The sequence below is a fragment of the Pleurodeles waltl genome, chromosome 3_1 (genome assembly GCF_031143425.1).
Source record: "Pleurodeles waltl isolate 20211129_DDA chromosome 3_1, aPleWal1.hap1.20221129, whole genome shotgun sequence".
Lineage (NCBI taxonomy): Eukaryota > Metazoa > Chordata > Amphibia > Caudata > Salamandridae > Pleurodeles > Pleurodeles waltl.
Genome location: NC_090440.1, coordinates 195467390 through 195485549, shown reverse-complemented (window position 1 = coordinate 195485549; position 18160 = coordinate 195467390). Strand labels below are relative to the sequence as shown.

The 18160-nt window shown below is 43.0% G+C and overlaps 1 protein-coding gene across 2 annotated transcripts in view; it reads left to right on the top strand.

Moving 5' to 3' along the window:
* SNUPN (snurportin 1) overlaps nt 1-18160 on the top strand; it is a 124211-nt gene that overhangs the window by 56799 nt on the left and 49252 nt on the right. For both annotated transcript variants that reach the window (XM_069222173.1, XM_069222174.1), the window contains exon 5: nt 1767-1863. In XM_069222173.1, coding sequence (XP_069078274.1) covers nt 1767-1863 — 97 coding nt within the window. The remainder of the gene's footprint in view (nt 1-1766; nt 1864-18160) is intronic.

The following is an 18160-nucleotide window of genomic DNA, read 5'->3' as shown; positions in this document are numbered from 1 at the left end:
TTGGCAATATATCCCACCTTGTATTCAGCCAGTGAGAAGCACACTATATCATTGACGGAAAACACAAGTGTGAGCTGGCGTGTGATTGGCTGGTTGCACTTCGTGCTCTGTAATCTGAGCCCACACTGGAGTCTCAACCAGTGGTTGAACAAGAAACGTTTCGTATTCTTTGATATCCAATTCTGGCGTAAAGCTTCATTTAAAATACTGGCAGTTCTGTGAAATTCTAAGTGTGGATCACACAGCAATTTTAGATAATCACCTTTATGACTTGGCTTTGTCCTTCCTGATTGTAATCTGCAGTGTTCATGAAGGCTAAGGCTCCCTCATTAGCAGCTTCATTTAGAGTTATATAATTTTTTGCTGCTTGTCATCCGTCTCAATATTTGTCGTGGATTCGTATTGGAATTTATTTAAATCTGCTCCCAGTGGTATGTTTTAAGCCAGTTGTGCCCAGATACTTTTATTTATAGATTCTGAATGAATGTAAACATATCAGGTGTTTCTCGAAATAGAGTTGCTGTATAAGTAGGTATTTACTTCAAACCTTTCTATACCAATTTGTTTTTATCTGCTGCAAGTGTACAGACTGAAATATAAATTACTATTGTTTTGTCATGAGTTGATATTATGCTTGTGTTATCTCTGGGTCCAGAGTAGCGTGCTACCTGCCGTAAAGTGTTTCAGGGGTAGTAAGTGCAGTATGAATGCAAATACAATATAGTTACCTTTTTCTTTGCATTGAACCAACTGTTGGGAAAAAAAACCACAGTAATTTTGAGGTGAAAGGTATGTTGTTTGTTCTGCAGTTTTATCTTGAATGTCTGTTGCAGTTTCTACTAATGGCACATGAACCATGAATGACATACCCCTAGGTTCACTATTGGATTTGCACTTACAGAATCTGATGTTATCGATTTGAATGGCCTGATATGCTATATTGTCCTCCCAACTGTAGAAAATATTATTGTATAATGTCATTTATCTTGCCAGAATATTTTATGGGTTTCAGTTATTGAATATCTCATAGGTGTCTAGTTTTCTATTGATATAATCTATCAGTTAATCCTCTCTGGAAGTTTTTTTAATTTGATGTTAGAATACCCATTTCTAATTTGTTGACATGTTTGAATAGTCCATAATATGAAGCCTAGCTAACATTTGTTTAAAAATTGCTACCATGTAGCCACGAAGTCCTTTTTATTTTTTTATTTTTATTTTTTAACATAAACTTGTTTGATTGGTACTTGTAGCCCACTGGGCAACCTTTTCAGCTTTATAACATTGGGCTAGATAGCTTTATGATATTGAGCGATGCTTGCAGTTTCTGCCTTAATTCACAAAATGTGTTCTGTGGTTGGCTTGGATGTTAATTCCATAACTCTGTATCAGTCAATTTTGCTATTCTCTCTACTTCATCTCCAGAAAAAATATCTAAACTGTCCTCTGTCTTATCACCTCCAAAAGTTGACATCTTCACGTCTCGTGCAATGTTGTTTTGTGATGCCATTAGCAAGTACCCCACCTGTGATTGTGCAGATTTTCAGGTTGCTGGAACCTCTCATCAAATAGTTTGGTATAATTTCCTTATTCACTCTTGTTTTAGTTTTTTTGTACAAATAGTTTCAGTGGCTTTTAATCGAAGATTTGATGGAAAATGCTCAGCTTTCTAAAAGAGTTAAATTGCATATGTTGGGGGTATAAGAAACCACCTCAGCATGACCACAAGTGACGATCTGTTTTTTTGTTTGTTTGTTTTCTGAAAGGGCTCTACGGCAGCATACACCAAGAGTGGTTACTGTGTGAACCGGTTTCCTTCACTCCTACCTGGAGGCAACAAGCAGAATTCTGCTCTGGGAAAAGGTAGGGTAACAACAGTGATGCAAAACTGAAGAGTGCACTGGTGACCTGAGAGATTATCTTGAATCATTAGATACTTTAATTTAATACACCCATTACGGAGTTCTGTTAGTGGGTATCTTTGTCATACCAGGTTGTACATATTAAGAAGAGGTGTGTATTGGAATATAATCTTAATATTCACCCTGTGCATACAAATTTCCATCAAGTAACTTTCTGCTCCCGCCCTCTTTTCTCTCCTTCCTGTTGTACTATTTGTGACTTTCCTCCATGTTTCCCTCCTAAAGGGATTAGACTTGCAGTATCATCACTCATACAACAATTACTAAGCACCTGCAGCTACCTTTTTTTTGTACTTTCTTTTAGACAGATTTGTGTGACCTTTTGCTTGATTCCTCCTTGTGCTCCACATATCCACAGAGAACTGGATTTAGAGAATGCAGCTCGTACTGGGCACAGATTCCCAGATGAGCCTGATAATGCATTATTTGGTTTTGGGCCTAACCACTGTATATATCTGCACAGTTTGTTCCTTCCCTTTGGTTATGGCACTTAAGTCAGTTACACTGGTGGTAGTGTATTTTCAACGTTTGAGCACTGTGGATTTTGGATTGCCAGGACTTCATTGCTTCAAAGCAGCTGGAATGTAGATATAATTTAGTCAAAGGATCATTATGTTAAAGATCTGCTCTTTCGAGATAGATGGGGCATTAAAAGAGAAAAAGGATTCTTGAGGTGGAGTGTATGTCTGTCCGCTGGGGATGACTGCTGAGGCTCTGATGAATTCTAACACCTGAATCATTCCAAATATACATTTGCAGTTTGACCATGGATTCTAACTCAATTTGCGGTCCAGGACTTAAGAGCTCCATCGTGAGATGCTTACAGAGCCAAATCCTGATCAGGGAAGCAGTTGAAGACTGGACACTATGGCCTAAGAGGCAGTTGTACTCAAGTTATTATGAGGGATACCCTGCACCTTCGTTTCTCAGAGTTACTGCTGTGGACCTCTACTGCCACCAACTCACATTACTGTGAGAACGTTGGTATCCAAGCTGCCTGTATCTCAGCCCTATGAGACACCATACTCTTGGATGCAAGGACATTCTGTATTAAGTAGTGATGCTAGGGCATATTTGGATTCTTTCAGTACTGGTAAAGTACCATCTTTAGGCTCAAATGGGCAGTTGAACCACAGCTTTTGCAAGCTGAAAGCAGATTGTTGGGAACATCTACCATAAGGCACGTACTACTGCCACTAGAATGTTGGAACAACTTTTCTTGTTACAATTTTAGGAGAACTAGTCTATGAAGGAGCTTACCACTGTAGAGACAGCCCATGACAAGAAGGAAACTAGCACTGTACTAGTAGCTCCACAGAATTGTCTGTGAAGTTTATTCCCCTGGGGAGGGAAGCAGTGTCCTTACCACTCACTCCTCCCTTCCTCACCTATTAAAATGACATAGAAACCTCAAGGCAAACCTTTTCCTCTGTCTTTGATCCAGTTTCCTGCAAGTCACTGATGTTTTGCTGCTGACCCTACCCCACACTTACATTCTGTTTGCATGTAATCTTGTTTGTTTTTTTGCCACTTGGGGATATTCGTCCTTAGATCATGCAGCTCTTGAAATGTTAGAAACAAGCTAATACTGTTTCTTACTTCCCTCAAACAAGCCCTTTCAGAGGCTGCAGTCTTTCCATGAACATTCTCAGTCATGAAGTAGGTGGTTGGTAGACGGCCATCTTCTTCTGCATCCACACTTCATTACGCTTTGCATAGTCCTTAAGGGAAGGCTTCCGTGACTTCCTACCTCTGTGTGGCTCAGTGCTGTTGTTGTTTCTGGATCTGATAGCAGGAGTAATTCAAGTTCTTTTTAGGATTTTAATGTCCTCCCTGGAAGAGAGCAGCCTGTCCCTGCACCTGTAGTACCTCACTTCTTACCTGTTCCTCACACTCTTCTGCCTCTTCTTTTCCATTGATGCCTTTCTTCTCCCCATTTGAGTATGTTGTCTTTCTCCCCTCCCCCATTCAGTCTTTGAGATATGCGTTTGCTGTGTTAGGGATTGCTATCACTAACAAAATTTGAATTCAGGGTCTTTGTCATTTACTCATTTTGGACAAAATAGAGTGGTTTGAAGTTGCATGGAAATGGGGAAAGGGCTTTCTCATACTGCGGTGGTTCTGCGGACATGTAGACTAAACTGTGCTTTGACCCATAGACAGAGCTTTTGGCAGAAGAACTGGCGAAGTAGAATGTAGGACAAGTAGTGTGTGTCTTCTTCAGCATCAGGCATGTACTAAGCAGATCCCTTGTAATTTCTGCATATAAAACTGAAGCTGCAGGTGCATTGGTTGAACTCCAGGTCTTCTCTGGATTGCCACTCACACAGTTGACTGGCATCTGTCAAAATTCATCTCTATATAACATTCCATCATGGCTTCATCACACCACTATCTGTTATATATATTTCTTTTAATTACTATATTTAAGTATATCACGTTTAGTCAATCAGTCAATACAGACTATAGAATACAGACACAATTATTAACTGATAATAAGAGTATAGCGCCTACTGCAGGGTTCAAGGAAAGAACACCCTCTTGGCTGCGTGAGCCTACCCCATAGACCGGTAATCTGTGTTAAGAAGTGTCCATGCCGGTTGTATCAACCCTTTTCGCTATCGACATGTGGTTCTCAACAGTTCCCTCTGCCGTCTAATAAAGAATAAGAATTAACAATCTGTACAACTAATAACATGAACAAAAATGCTCAGTGTCGGTCGTCATGGGGAAGGTTGCCTCGGGGAATGCAGATAGCATCAGCTCTCCCCCTGATCGGGTGGTTAGGGTAAGGTGGGTTCAATCAAAAGCTTATTTTAAAAATATCAAACTCCTTCCTTAAACCGAAGGCACTAGACAGTCAGATCCTGCCATCTCAATCGCTATGTGATCAGATTTCGCCCTCTTTCAATGAGAAGATACAGATCATTTGAAGTGAGTTTACTCCATCACTTTCCCCCATTTATTATTCCGGGGAAGATAAAGCCTCAAAAGAAGAGACGGGTACCTTAGTGGCTTTTCAAACTATTTCATTAGTTCAGTCCAGCCAGGCTATCCTGGCATGTAAATCAGGATCTCCTAATGATCCTTCCTCCCTCCCCCCGGTTCTCCACTAATTGGTTGATGTAGTGAACCCAGTCATTAATTAGATCCTGAATAATTGCTTGGTGACATATGAGGTATCTGCTGATTGAAAGTTGGCAGTGGTTAAGCCCTTGAAGAAAAAGCCTCTGGAAAATTCCACAACTCTTTCCAATCCAATTCCGATTTCACTGTTATCAGTTATGAGTAAAATAATTAAAAACTTTTATAGAAATGGCCAGTGTACTTCAGCCCCTTCAGTCAGGCTTGTGCCCAAAACGCTCTACAAAATCAGCCTTGGTAGAAGTCGCAGACACTCAAAAAATAACATTGGACGCAGGGAAGTATGCTGTGCTGATCTTATTAGATCTATTAGCAGTATTCAATACCATCTCCCTTGACATTCTTCTCCCTCGTATTAGTGAGTGCGGGATTGATGGATCTGCCTTTTCTTGGCTAAAATCATTCCTCACTGGCCGTGAACAGATGGTTAAGCTGGTTCCTTACACGTTGGAAGAAACTATGCTCACTGCTGGAGTGCCCCAGGGCTCCTCACAAAGTCCAGTATTATTTAACATCTTCATCGCATCTTTAATTTCTCTGATAACATCTTCTGGGATTGATTACCATCTCTTATGCTGATGATACCCAGCTGATCCCATCTTTGGGATCGGAACTGAATTTAAAAAATTGCTTAACCATCATTAGTAATCGGATGCAATCCAACCACCTAAAATGCAATACAGATAAAACCAATATCATGCTATTGGGCAAATCAAATAACTTTGTCCTTTCCCTTTGGTGGCCAGATGCTGCTCCCATTCCCCCACCCCCTCCACCATGGAGGTTGTCAGAAATCTAGGAATTAAATTTGATGCCCGGCTGTTGTTCTGTCCTCAGTCCCTTGCGGTTACAGGGACCTGCTTTAACTTAATAAAATCTTTAAAGACATTTTTCGACCTCTTGCTCCTCACAGCTAGGAAGACCGTGGCATGTGCATTAATCATCTCCAGGCTGGATTATTCTAATAGCTTGTACGCTGGATCCTCCAAACAACTTCAAGTAATACAGCATGCCACCTCTAGAGCAGTTCTCAAACTACCAATAAGGTCTTCTGCCTCTGCAGCCCTGAAAGTTTTGCATTGGTTGCCGATTCACAGAAGAATATTGTATAATATCCTTCTGATGACATTTAGAGCATACAAAGCGATTGGTCCAAAATTCCTCTCCGGAAGGTTCACACACTAAAGTAGAATCTTGATCTTCACAGGTCAGTCTACTCAACCATCCCCTTTCAGACTGAAAACGAGAGGGGACAAATCCTTCACTGTCCTAGGGACTTAAGCCTGGAATGCTTTCCCCAGCCATTTAAGGTTTATTGACTCAGAAGCAGGTTTCAGAAAACTTCTCAAGACCTTTATCTTTGGGATCTCCGATTCCCCGTGTTACTCTCGCATTCTGTAAGTCATTGTTTTACCTTTCTGAAAAGGATCACCTTCTGCTTCATGCAGCTGCCTCATCACCTACATTCCGCTATAGCGCCAGGATGCTCCTTTGGGAGTAACAATTGCACTTTATAAATGACTAAATCAAACCAAATAATCTGGGTAATCTCTGAAGCATTGTTTTGGAACATAACTCTAGTGCCAGCCTCTGCCATTCACCTATACATGAAGATCTAAGCTAGTAATTCTATGAGAAAAATGGATCAAGATGTCATCCTTTCACGCAGATGGATGAAATGTTGATGACACACAAGAGGCAACCTGGCTTTCCAAATCCTGTGTACCTGTATATGATGTTGTGGGACTTATGAGGAAAGATGGCTAGTTTACTCATCACTTTTGTTTGCAACCAGCGTGAGGTATTTGATCAGTGAAAGAGTGGACTGTGAGGGTGTTTATGACTCGAGTGGAGCAAGACCCAGCTACTCTTCAGAATTCCCTTCAGAGCTAAGCCTGTCAGGATTCATGGCTTTTGATGGTTCATAAATCATTGCACTTCATTGCAACCATGCTCCATTTTAGAAAGAAAGATGTATGAGAGATACCTAAGAAATATAATGCAACATGTTTCTTCTGTCCTCGAAGCCCTGGGCACATTTTCTGCAATTGGGAGATTTAGGGGGTAGCAGAGTCACTTTCTCTTCATGTGTGGAGGAAAATCATGTTGTGTCCTCATTTATTCTCAGTGGTTGTTTGGCAATCAGTCCTTCTACATGTCTTTTCACTATCTACAAATGTCTTCTCTTGAAAGAAGTGCAGAAAAGACTGACGCAATTTAACAGACATCCAAGGCTATTACCGTTTGCCATCAATTGAAAGAAGCATTCAGTATGGTTATTCTAGCCCACATTTTACCATTTGAGGGCATTAGCTTTGTTCCACAGACCTGCAGGATACATTTTTGTAATCTGGAAATGTCTATGTCAGGACCTAAAAAATTAAAGCAGGCTAGTGGCTCAGAACTTAAAGAATAAAACAGGGCTGAACATAGAAAATTTAATAAGGGCTTAGCCAGGTAACAACATTACTGGCATAAGGTAAACCCCTACAGCTGTGGTTGAGCTCCTCAAATTTGTACCAAGCAGTGGTAGCCTCTTTGTGATGTACAAAGTAGGTCTGGGAGCTAGTGTCTTGAACTGGGTCAGGTCTTTCATACAAGGCAGATCAATCTGTTTTTCTCAAACGTAAATTTGCACTTAATAAGCGGAAGTGTGACATCCAACAGGAATTGTCTTGTTAGCCCCACTATTTTTAAAGTATGTGAGAAACTACTTGCAACAATGATAATTTATTGTGAGGCTCATCTTTTATGGTTATACCACACCTGATTGTGAGGCTTAATGTTGACCAGGTCTATGTGCAAGCAAACCTAAATGCTTGTAATCTCAGATTGTATGATTTTAAAAATGAGCTCCTGCTGAACTCTGGGAAGAAGGAAGTCCTGGTAGTAGGCAAAAAGTTAGATATCGGGTCAGGCTTCTGGGGACCGATAACTTAGAACAAGCTTCTGTACCATCAAGGACATTAAAGAATTTGAGTGCCCTGTTTAAATCCAAGCTATCTTGACTGCTAAAGTTACAGAGTCACTTCCACCTGTTGTACGGTACAAAAAAGCATTTAGGAAAATTCTCCCTCATTTATCAAACACTTTCTTCTTAAAAACAGTTGTGCAAGTAGCTGTAACCCCTTACTTGGAATACAGCAACTCATTGTGGGATTACCCAAATACCATTCAGCCACTGCTCATAAAACAGCAGCCAGACTGATCCTCAATTTCAGCAGGAAATAATACATTTCTCACCACTTGGCAAACTTTCAGTGGCTGCCAATTTGAAACGTAGCTGGTTTAAATGCCTCTTTATAGCGCACCAGTACCTTTATGATGAAGTGCCAAGCGCTGCTGTCTGGTTTGCCAAAGACAACTTGTGGACATTCAGAAAGTTGACGAGGAATGCATTCTGCTTGTTGCTTGTCATTGACTTAGTAACTCAATTTTTTTTGCTTTTTGTTTGCTAACTTGATTTGTTTCATGGTGTCCAGTTTGAGTTCATACCTTCCCTTGCCCAAACCTTAGTTACAGTATCCTTCCGAGTTCTCCCTTTCTGTAAACAGGCCTGTTAATCTTGTTATCTCGTCACACTTGCTGTACATTCAAAGATCCCCTGTCACATGTCAGGTGCCGTCTGAGGACTCCTGTTTACTTTTCTTTCTCTGACTTCAAAGTGAGAGAATTTGTGACAATCTTGCTTGGGTATTAGAGGTAGGAAAGAGTTTAAAAAAAAAAAAAAATGTTTATTTTTTTTGTCGCTCACGCAACATTTAAATTAACTAAGTATTTCAGAATATATCAGAAATAGGAACACAAATTAAGCACATTTTTTGTGATTTCTGAAGTGTGTTGGCAACAAATACTTTAATATAATCAAAAAATTAATGAGTCTATGTAATGCAATTTCCACACATTTTCGACTGTGCGCTTTATAGTTTTATGAGTAAAACTATATGTCTGTGAAAATGTAATGGTCATTTAATTTGAAAATGTGTTGTCTGTAATGGCAGTGTGCTACCACACCATGATACTCCACTCTGCACCACTCCACTCTACACCACTCCATGCCATTGCACGCTATGCTAATAGACTATACGCCAATGCACTTTACTCTAACACTCAACTTTATGCCCCTGCTCTCCACGCCAATCCACTGTATGCCACTCTAATCTACTCTGCACCACTTCACTCTGTGCACTGCACTCTACACCATTTTATTCTACGCCATTACAGTCTATGCTACTGTGCAACTGCACCCTACCCCACACTGCTCCACTCCCTGCCCCTTCACTCTACTCTCAAACAATCTACTCTACGCCACTCTACTTTTAACCACTACACTCAACACCAACACATTCTGCATAACTGCACTCTGTCACTGCACTCTATTCTGCATCACTGTACTCTGTGCCACTGCTCTCTACACCACTCAACACCACTGCACTGATACTCTACTCTGCAACACTGCAGTCTCCGCCACTGAACTCTACACCACTCTACTCTGTGCTGCTCCACTCGATGCCACTGCACTCTACAGCAATATATTCTATTCTGAACTACTCAGTGCTACCCTATGCCACTTGACTCGACTGTACTCAGCACTCTACACCACTGCACTCTGTGCTACTCAACTCTACACCACTACCCTCTGCATCACTCAACTCTACGCCACTCCATTGTGCACCACTCTGCCACTGAACTCTACCCCAGTTCGTCATTCTACTTTACTGCACCACTCTAATCTACACCATTGCATTCTATGACGCTGCATTGAATGCTGCTGAATTTGTCACTGCGCTCTATACCAGCATACTTTTCAACACTCTACGCCAATGCACTCTACCCCAGTCCACTCTGCTCTGCCACTCCCGTGTATGCCACTCTTCACGACTCCACACTATGCCACTCCAATACAAGACACGCTCTGCAAGTCCACTCTACAACATTGTACTCCACTTTTCACCAATCCACTCTGATACTCCACTCCTCTCTCCTCTAAGCCACTAAGTTTTAGCCATGCTGAACAGCAGCCACACTAGTGTACAAAATGGCTAAAACACATTGGCAAAGCTAAAGATAGTTAAATCCTGCAGCCGGTATGTTGAAAAGATTTATTTATTTCCTCCCTCATGTTCCGGTGACGGTGGTGAGATCTTTGATTCTCACAGGGTTGGATTATGCCAAAGCTCCTTATTAGGGTCTGCCAGATTACCTGCTTCAACATTTACAGGCAATGCAGAATATGGCTGTCCGTCTTCTGTTTACAAATTGCCAGGTGTTCTTCTGTGACCCCATATAGGGAAAAACTTCATTGGCTGCCAGTGTGGCAATGCATAGCATTGAAGGCCTTGACAATTGCTCATCAAGCTTCCCACAACAAGAGGCCTAGCTAGCTCATTGACAGGATGAAGAAATATTACCAGCAAGACCACTTTGGTCTAGTAATGCAGGTTTCATTGCGGTCCCTTGCTTTAAAAAGCAGCATTGTGGAGGTTCCTCCTTCTCGGCCTTAGCTGCTAAATTGTGGAATCAACTCCCACCTTGTTTAAGGCTCATTATGTCAGACATTAAATGTAAAAAAGAGCTATAAACATTCCTGTTCAAAAAATAGGGAGGAATTCGGCGGGAGCCCTGGTCTCTCCATCCATCAGTACCTAGTGCCGGGACATTGGGTGAGTAGCTGTGCACTTTAGAAATAACATTCATTCACTCACAATGCTTGTCTTGTTTGAGGAAACATTTAAAAAATATCATTCACAACACTTATAAGACCTAATACTGTGGTGCTCCTCTTAAAGATTCCTGGATTCGGTAGGATGTGAATGGGAGGCACAGCTTTTTCCATCAATACTGCCACCATTTGTAATCTTTTGCCGTTGAAGATCACAAAAGAATGACAGCATCTCAATTGTAGGGAACTTATTTAAACTTGGCTTTGTTGTCATTAACTGAATTTTTAGCTGCTTGTGTTCTGATCTTCTTAAGTGCACTTTTGTTCCTTATTAAGAGCAGTCCCTGGATACCCTTGGGGATTGCTGTTTGTACTTCATACTTAAACAAAATGAATCAATCATGTATTGCATCCACATGCCAATTTACTTGAATGATTTGTGGATTCAACATTTGTTTGTGTGAAATTGCTTTATCTGAACTAGGTGGTTGCTTTTATAAGTTGTAGAGCAGGAATCCTTTTTATGAGGGCTTTAGTAGATGCACTGGTAGGATGACATTTTTTTAAATTTATCTGTGATTCGTCGTCTTTATCTAAGTATTTGAGAGCTGCAGTTGCAAATGGACCTCTGTTGGAGTCAGGAGAAGGAAGTTTAGTGCTCTCTATTCTCACTAAGAGTTCTGTAAGTCTGAATTTCTGATCTCCTGTAGAGAATTTTATGATGGGTGTAGGCATCTGTCTTCTGGCATTTGACTACGAGTATGCACAGGGCACCACTTGTACTTGGAGATATTGGCTGTGTTCTTAAAAAGCACACAGTGTATGGAATGGTGCACCCAGTTATTAACAATCTAGGATCCCAAGTGTCTTGAACTTGAACTTTATTTGATTCCTTTACTCTATTGAAAGCTGTACAACAGCAGCCACAGCCAGTGTTTCGTTCAATTATCTTGAACTTCCTCAGGGCTGTAAACAATATAAACAGAATGCAAAAGAACAAGTGATGGACGGAATGCTGAACAATGTCAAACATTCACCCCCAGTACAGTGATCTGGGCCTAAATCCATTGTTTTTTGCCACCCATGCCATTCCAGTTTGGACCCAGCCATATGCAAATCAGTCTTGACCCTGTTTCCCAAGTCAGGTCAGGTCCTCAATATAAATAGAAACAATACATTAAAAACATCATCTGTATACATAACGTGTGTCATTTGTAAAATACTCAGTCCCAAAACCAACCCTTCAACCATTAAAACCATTAAAAATACAAGAATAAAAGTTCCATTAATGTAACCAAAACATTTTTTATCCAGTTTGATCCCACAAGTCTCCACTTGTAATTGGTTCCTTAATCATTCATAAAGAAGGAAGATGCATGAAAATTATACTAATGAATTGTAATTTTAAAACCACTCGGTTCTCCCAGCGAAGGAATTGGCAAACAAAATTAAATGGGGAAACAAAATCCATGTCAGCATTTCAGGCCCGAGCATTTACTCTGATCCTCCTAATTTCAAGATAAAGAGAAAGTACACTAGCTAAACACAAGAAAAGGAGATAGAGGAAAATAATGTCCCTGCAAGGAGACAAAAAATATTATTTGTAATTAATTTCACTTTGAGATACCAAAGCCCTTTGCTGTTGTTGGGATAAAAAACATGTTTAAGGTACACAACTTACCTCTCAATATATGATCATGAGTAGTATCACACCATAATCCAGTCTGACAGGCTAATTAACAGTTAAGTCAAGATGAGAGCTAGTAATCTCTCTAAAGTCCAGATGGGGGAATTTCACCCCACTAAAGACACTTAAGGAGAATAAAATATTATAGTAATTGACCTGCACTTGTACGTAATGTTTTGGATCTCCATACAAAAAGAACATCACCCTCCACCAAATACCGTCGTAAACATACAATGGACTTGGTAAAGGCCCCACACCAATACAGGCCCTGTGCTAGCACTATAAGCCATCTTAATTGTTGCTTCAGTCAAGCGCTCCCTTTAACCTCAGTCATTCACATTGTGTATGTTGGAAAGTACCCTCTTTTGGCCATGGTTACCCCCACTTATTGCCTGCTGTCAGTGTGATTCAACTGTGTTCACTTGTATCCTGCTAACCAGGACTCCAGTGATTGTGCTCTCACCTCTAAATGTGGTTGCTTAGAACTTCGCACACCCTACAATTTTCATACTGGTGCCCCCATGCAAGTCCTTAGTATATGGTACTTAGGTACCCAGGGCATTGGGGCACCAGGGGTTCCCCATGAGCTGCAGCGTGTATTGTGCCACCCATGGGAGCCCATGCAAATGTGTCTGCAGGCCTGCCATTGCAACTTGTGTGAAAAGGTGCATGCTCCCTTTCACTACAGGTCACTGCACCAGGTCATTGTAAGTCACCCCTATGGCAGGCCCTCCTAGCCCAGAGGGAAGGGCGCAGGTACCTGTGTGTGAAGGCACCCCTGCATGAGCAGAGGTGCCCCTACGAACTCCAGTTCCATTTTCCTGGACTTCGTATGTGTGGGGAAGCCATTTTACCCGTGTACTGGACACAGGTCACATAGTACCTGTATCCGGCTACATAATGGTAACTCCGAACCTGGGCATGTTTGGTATCAAACATGTCAGAATCATACCCCAATACTGTTGCCAGTATTGGTCGTATAATGCCATGCACTCTGGGGGCTCCTTAAAGGACCCCGAGCATTGCTCCTACCAGTCTTCTGGGGTTTTCCGGGCAACCCGGGCTGCTGCCACCCTTCAGACAGGTTTCTGCCCTCCTGCTGCTTGACCAGCTCAAGCAGAGGAAGGTAGAACAAAGGATTTCCTTTGGGAGAGGGAGGCAACACTCCCTCCCTTTTAAAATAGGTGTTACATGGCTTGGGAGGGGTAGCCTTCCCAAGTCGCAGATGTGCTTTGAAGGGCACATTTGGTGCCCTGCTTGCATAAACTGGTTTGCACCAGTCAAGGGACCCCTGCTCTGGCATGAAACTGGACAATGGAAAGGGGAGTATTCACTCCCCTGTCCATCACCACCCTAGGTTGGTGCCCAGATCTCCTCCGGGTGGCCTCTTGATTCACTTTTCCCGGGAACGCGGAGCAGGGGTAGGTGGTGACCACCTGGTGGTCTAGGAGCGCGGGTTAATTATACCAGCTTGGAATACTGATGCTCGTCGTTATCCCGATGGGGCCCATCCTTTAATACAAGGAGGGTTCCTGTGACATGAGTAGATTCCTAATTGGTTATAACATGTGGATTAGGTACGTTTTGGGCCTGACGAATCGCACTGATCTTAAATGACATTATTCGCGAGAAACATGTTGACCGTTGTAGGAGCAGTATAGTGATTGCTGTACTCACTCTTCACTTTCCCTGAACCTAAGGACTGTTGACTGTACCATAATTTTGGGGTCGATGTTTGATTAAAAAATGATTTGTTCGATGGCATCTGTCGCTGTAGATACACATGGTATGCATGAGCTCGCCATCTGGTGTTGGGTCGGAGTGTTACAAGTTGTTTTTCTTCGAAGAAGTGTTTTCGAGTCACGGGACCTAGTGACTCCTCCTTCTGTGCTCATTGCGCATGGGCGTCGACTCCATCTTCGATTGTTTTCTTTCCGCCATCGGGTTCGGACGTGTTCCTGTCGCTCCGGGTTTCGGAACGGAAAGATAGCTGAAAACGGAAGATTTTCGACGGTATCGTTGCGATCCGGTTCGAGATAGACACATACGACGACGCGTTTAACATCGAAGCGCTTCGGTACCCTTCGGGGTAGATTTCGGCACCCCGTCGGGGCCTAGTCGGCCCGACCGCGTGGAGAACAACGCCGATGGAACGGACCCCGTTTCGATTCTGCCCCGAATGCCACAACAAATATCCTTATACGGACCTACACTCGGTCTGTAACCTGTGCCTGTCACCCGAGCACAGCGAAGAATCCTGTGAGGCCTGTCGGGCGTTCCGGTCCCGAAAAACTCTGCGCGACCGTCGAGCGAGAAGACTGCAGATGGCGTCCACGCCAAAGGAGCGTCGACAGTTCGAGACAGAAGAGGAACAGGAGGAATCCTTTTCCATCCAGGATTCAGACTCCGACGAGCTAGACTCTACAAAAACTGTGAGTAAGACGTCGAGATCAGAACTTAAAAAAGGAAAGAAGGCCCAGGGGACGCCACTGCCAACCGGCCATGGCTCCACCCAAATTCTCGGTGACCAACAATCGGCACCGAAAAAGGCCCATTCAGTGTCGAGATCGTCCGACTTCGGTCGAGACACCGGCACGCAGCCTCCTCGGGACCGAGAGAGTGCTAAACAGAAGCATCGACACCGAGAGTTCGGTGTCGACACGGATCGACGCCGAGACAGGGGCGCCGAAGACCATAGAGGCCAAGAATTTTCGGCACAGAAAAAGAGGAAGGTTACCTCGGAGCCGAAAAAACAATCAACAGGGTTTTCGGAGCCGAAAAAAGCGACATCAGACCCTGTTTCAGGCTCCTATACTGAAGAGCATTCTATGTCTTCACAAATGAAGAAACATAGATTTGAACAAGAACTGCAATCCACTGACGTGGATCACACGCAAAAGCGTATCTTTATTCAGCAGGGGACTGGGAAGATCAGTACCCTTCCACCTGTCAAACGAAAGAGAACGCTTCAGTTTACTCCTCAGCAACAAACAGCACAAAAGGTAACACCTCCTCCCTCGCCTCCACCTGTAACTCCGGCTTCGCCAACTTACACCCCGTCACATTCGCCAGCTCACACCGCCATGAGCCACGATGACCAAGATCAGGATGCGTGGGACTTGTACGACGCACCAGTGTCTGATAACAGCCCAGACACATACCCAACTAGGCCATCACCACCGGAAGACAGCACAGCCTACTCACAAGTGGTGGCTAGGGCAGCACTATTCCATAATGTGGAACTACACTCGGAACAAGTAGAGGATGATTTTTTATTTAACACCCTCTCTTCAACCCACAGCTCCTACCAAAGCCTGCCGATGCTCCCAGGCATGCTACGCCATGCAAAGGACATTTTCAAGGAGCCAGTTAAAAGTAGGGCAGTGACGCCTAGGGTGGACAAAAAGTATAAGGCACCTCCTACGGACCCTGTATTCATCACCTCTCAGCTGCCACCAGATTCTGTGGTGGTAGGGGCTGCCAGAAAACGGGCAAATTCACACACTTCTGGGGATGCACCTCCCCCAGATAAAGAAAGCAGGAAGTTCGATGCAGCCGGGAAGAGGGTTGCTGTCCAAGCAGCAAACCAGTGGCGCATCGCAAATTCACAAGCGCTGCTAGCGCGATACGACAGAGCCCACTGGGATGAGATGCAGCATCTCATTGAACATCTCCCAAAAGATCTGCAAAAAAGAGCAAAACAGGTTGTTGAGGAGGGTCAAAACATTTCAAACAATCAAATACGCTCCTCCATGGATGCAGCAGACACGGCCACAAGGACCATTAATACGTCGGTTACCATCCGTAGGCACGCATGGCTCAGAACGTCTGGATTCAAGCCAGAAATTCAGCAGGCAGTGCTTAACATGCCAGTAAACGAAAAACTTCTGTTCGGTCCGGAGGTCGACCCAGCCATAGAAAAGCTCAAGAAGGACACTGACACTGCCAAGGCCATGGGCGCACTCTACTCCCCGCAGAGCAGAGGATCTTATAACACCTTCCGCAAAACACCTTTTAGAGGAGGGTTTCGGGGTCAGGCCACACAAGCTAGCACCTCACAGTCTGCACCGCCCACCTACCAGGGACAGTACAGGGGAGGTTTTCGGGGCCAGTATAGAGGGGGGCAATTCCCTAGGAATAGAGGAAGATTTCAAAGCCCCAAAACCACTACCAACAAGCAGTGACTCACACGTCACTCACCCCTCCCACACAACACCAGTGGGGGGGAGGATACGTCAATATTACGAAGCATGGGACAAAATAACTACAGACACATGGGTCCTAGCAATTATCCAACATGGTTATTGCATAGAATTCCTGCAATTCCCTCCAGACATACCACCAAAATCTCAAAATTTATCAAAATACCATTCACAGCTTCTAGAGATAGAAGTTCAAGCACTACTGCAAAAAAATGCAATAGAATTAGTACCAAGCACACAAATAAACACAGGAGTTTATTCACTGTACTTCTTGATACCAAAAAAGGACGAAACACTGAGACCAATTCTAGACCTCAGAGTAGTAAACACATTCATCAAATCAGACCACTTTCACATGGTCACACTACAAGAAGTGTTACCATTGCTCAAAAAACACAACTACATGACAACCCTAGACCTCAAAGACGCATATTTCCATATACCAATACATCAATCACACAGGAAATATCTAAGGTTTGTATTCAAAGGAATACATTACCAATTCAAAGTATTGCCATTTGGTTTAACAACCGCTCCAAGAGTATTCACAAAATGCCTAGCAGTAGTCGCTGCACACATCAGAAGGCAGCAAATACATGTGTTCCCGTATCTAGACGACTGGCTAATCAAAACCAGTTCGCTCACACAATGCTCAAACCACACAAATCAAGTCATACAAACCCTCTACAAACTAGGGTTCACCGTCAACTTTGCAAAATCAAACATTCTGCCAAGCAAAGTACAGCAATATCTAGGAGCCATAATAGACACGACAAAAGGAGTAGCAACGCCAACTCCACAAAGGATCCAAAATTTCAACAGAGTCATTCAACACATGTCTCCAAACCAAACAATACAAGCAAGAACAATACTACAGCTCCTAGGCATGATGTCCTCATGCATAGCCATTGTCCCAAACGCGAGACTGCACATGAGGCCCTTACAACAGTGCCTAGCCTCACAGTGGTCTCAAGCACAGGGTCACCTTCTAGATCTGGTGTTGCTAGACCGCCAAACTTACCTCTCGCTTCTATGGTGGAACAGTATAAATTTAAACATAGGGCGGCCTTTCCAAGACCCAGTGCCACAGTACGTAATAACAACAGATGCTTCCATGACAGGGTGGGGAGCACATCTCAATCAACACAACATAAGAGGACAATGGAACATGCATCAAACAAAACTGCATATAAATCATCTAGAATTATTAGCAGTTTTTCAAGCACTAAAAGCTTTCCAACCAATCATAACCCACAAATACATCCTTGTCAAAACAGACAACATGACAACGATGTATTATCTAAACAAACAAGGAGGAACACATTCAACGCAGTTAAGCTTGTTAGCTCAAAAAATATGGAAGTGGGCAATCCACCATCAAATTGGTCTAATAGCACAGTTTATTCCGGGGATCCAGAATCAGCTGGCAGACAATCTCTCTCGAGATCACCAGCAAGTCCACGAATGGGAAATCCACCCACAGATTCTGAACACCTACTTCACACTCTGGGGAACACCACAAATAGACTTATTTGCAACAAAA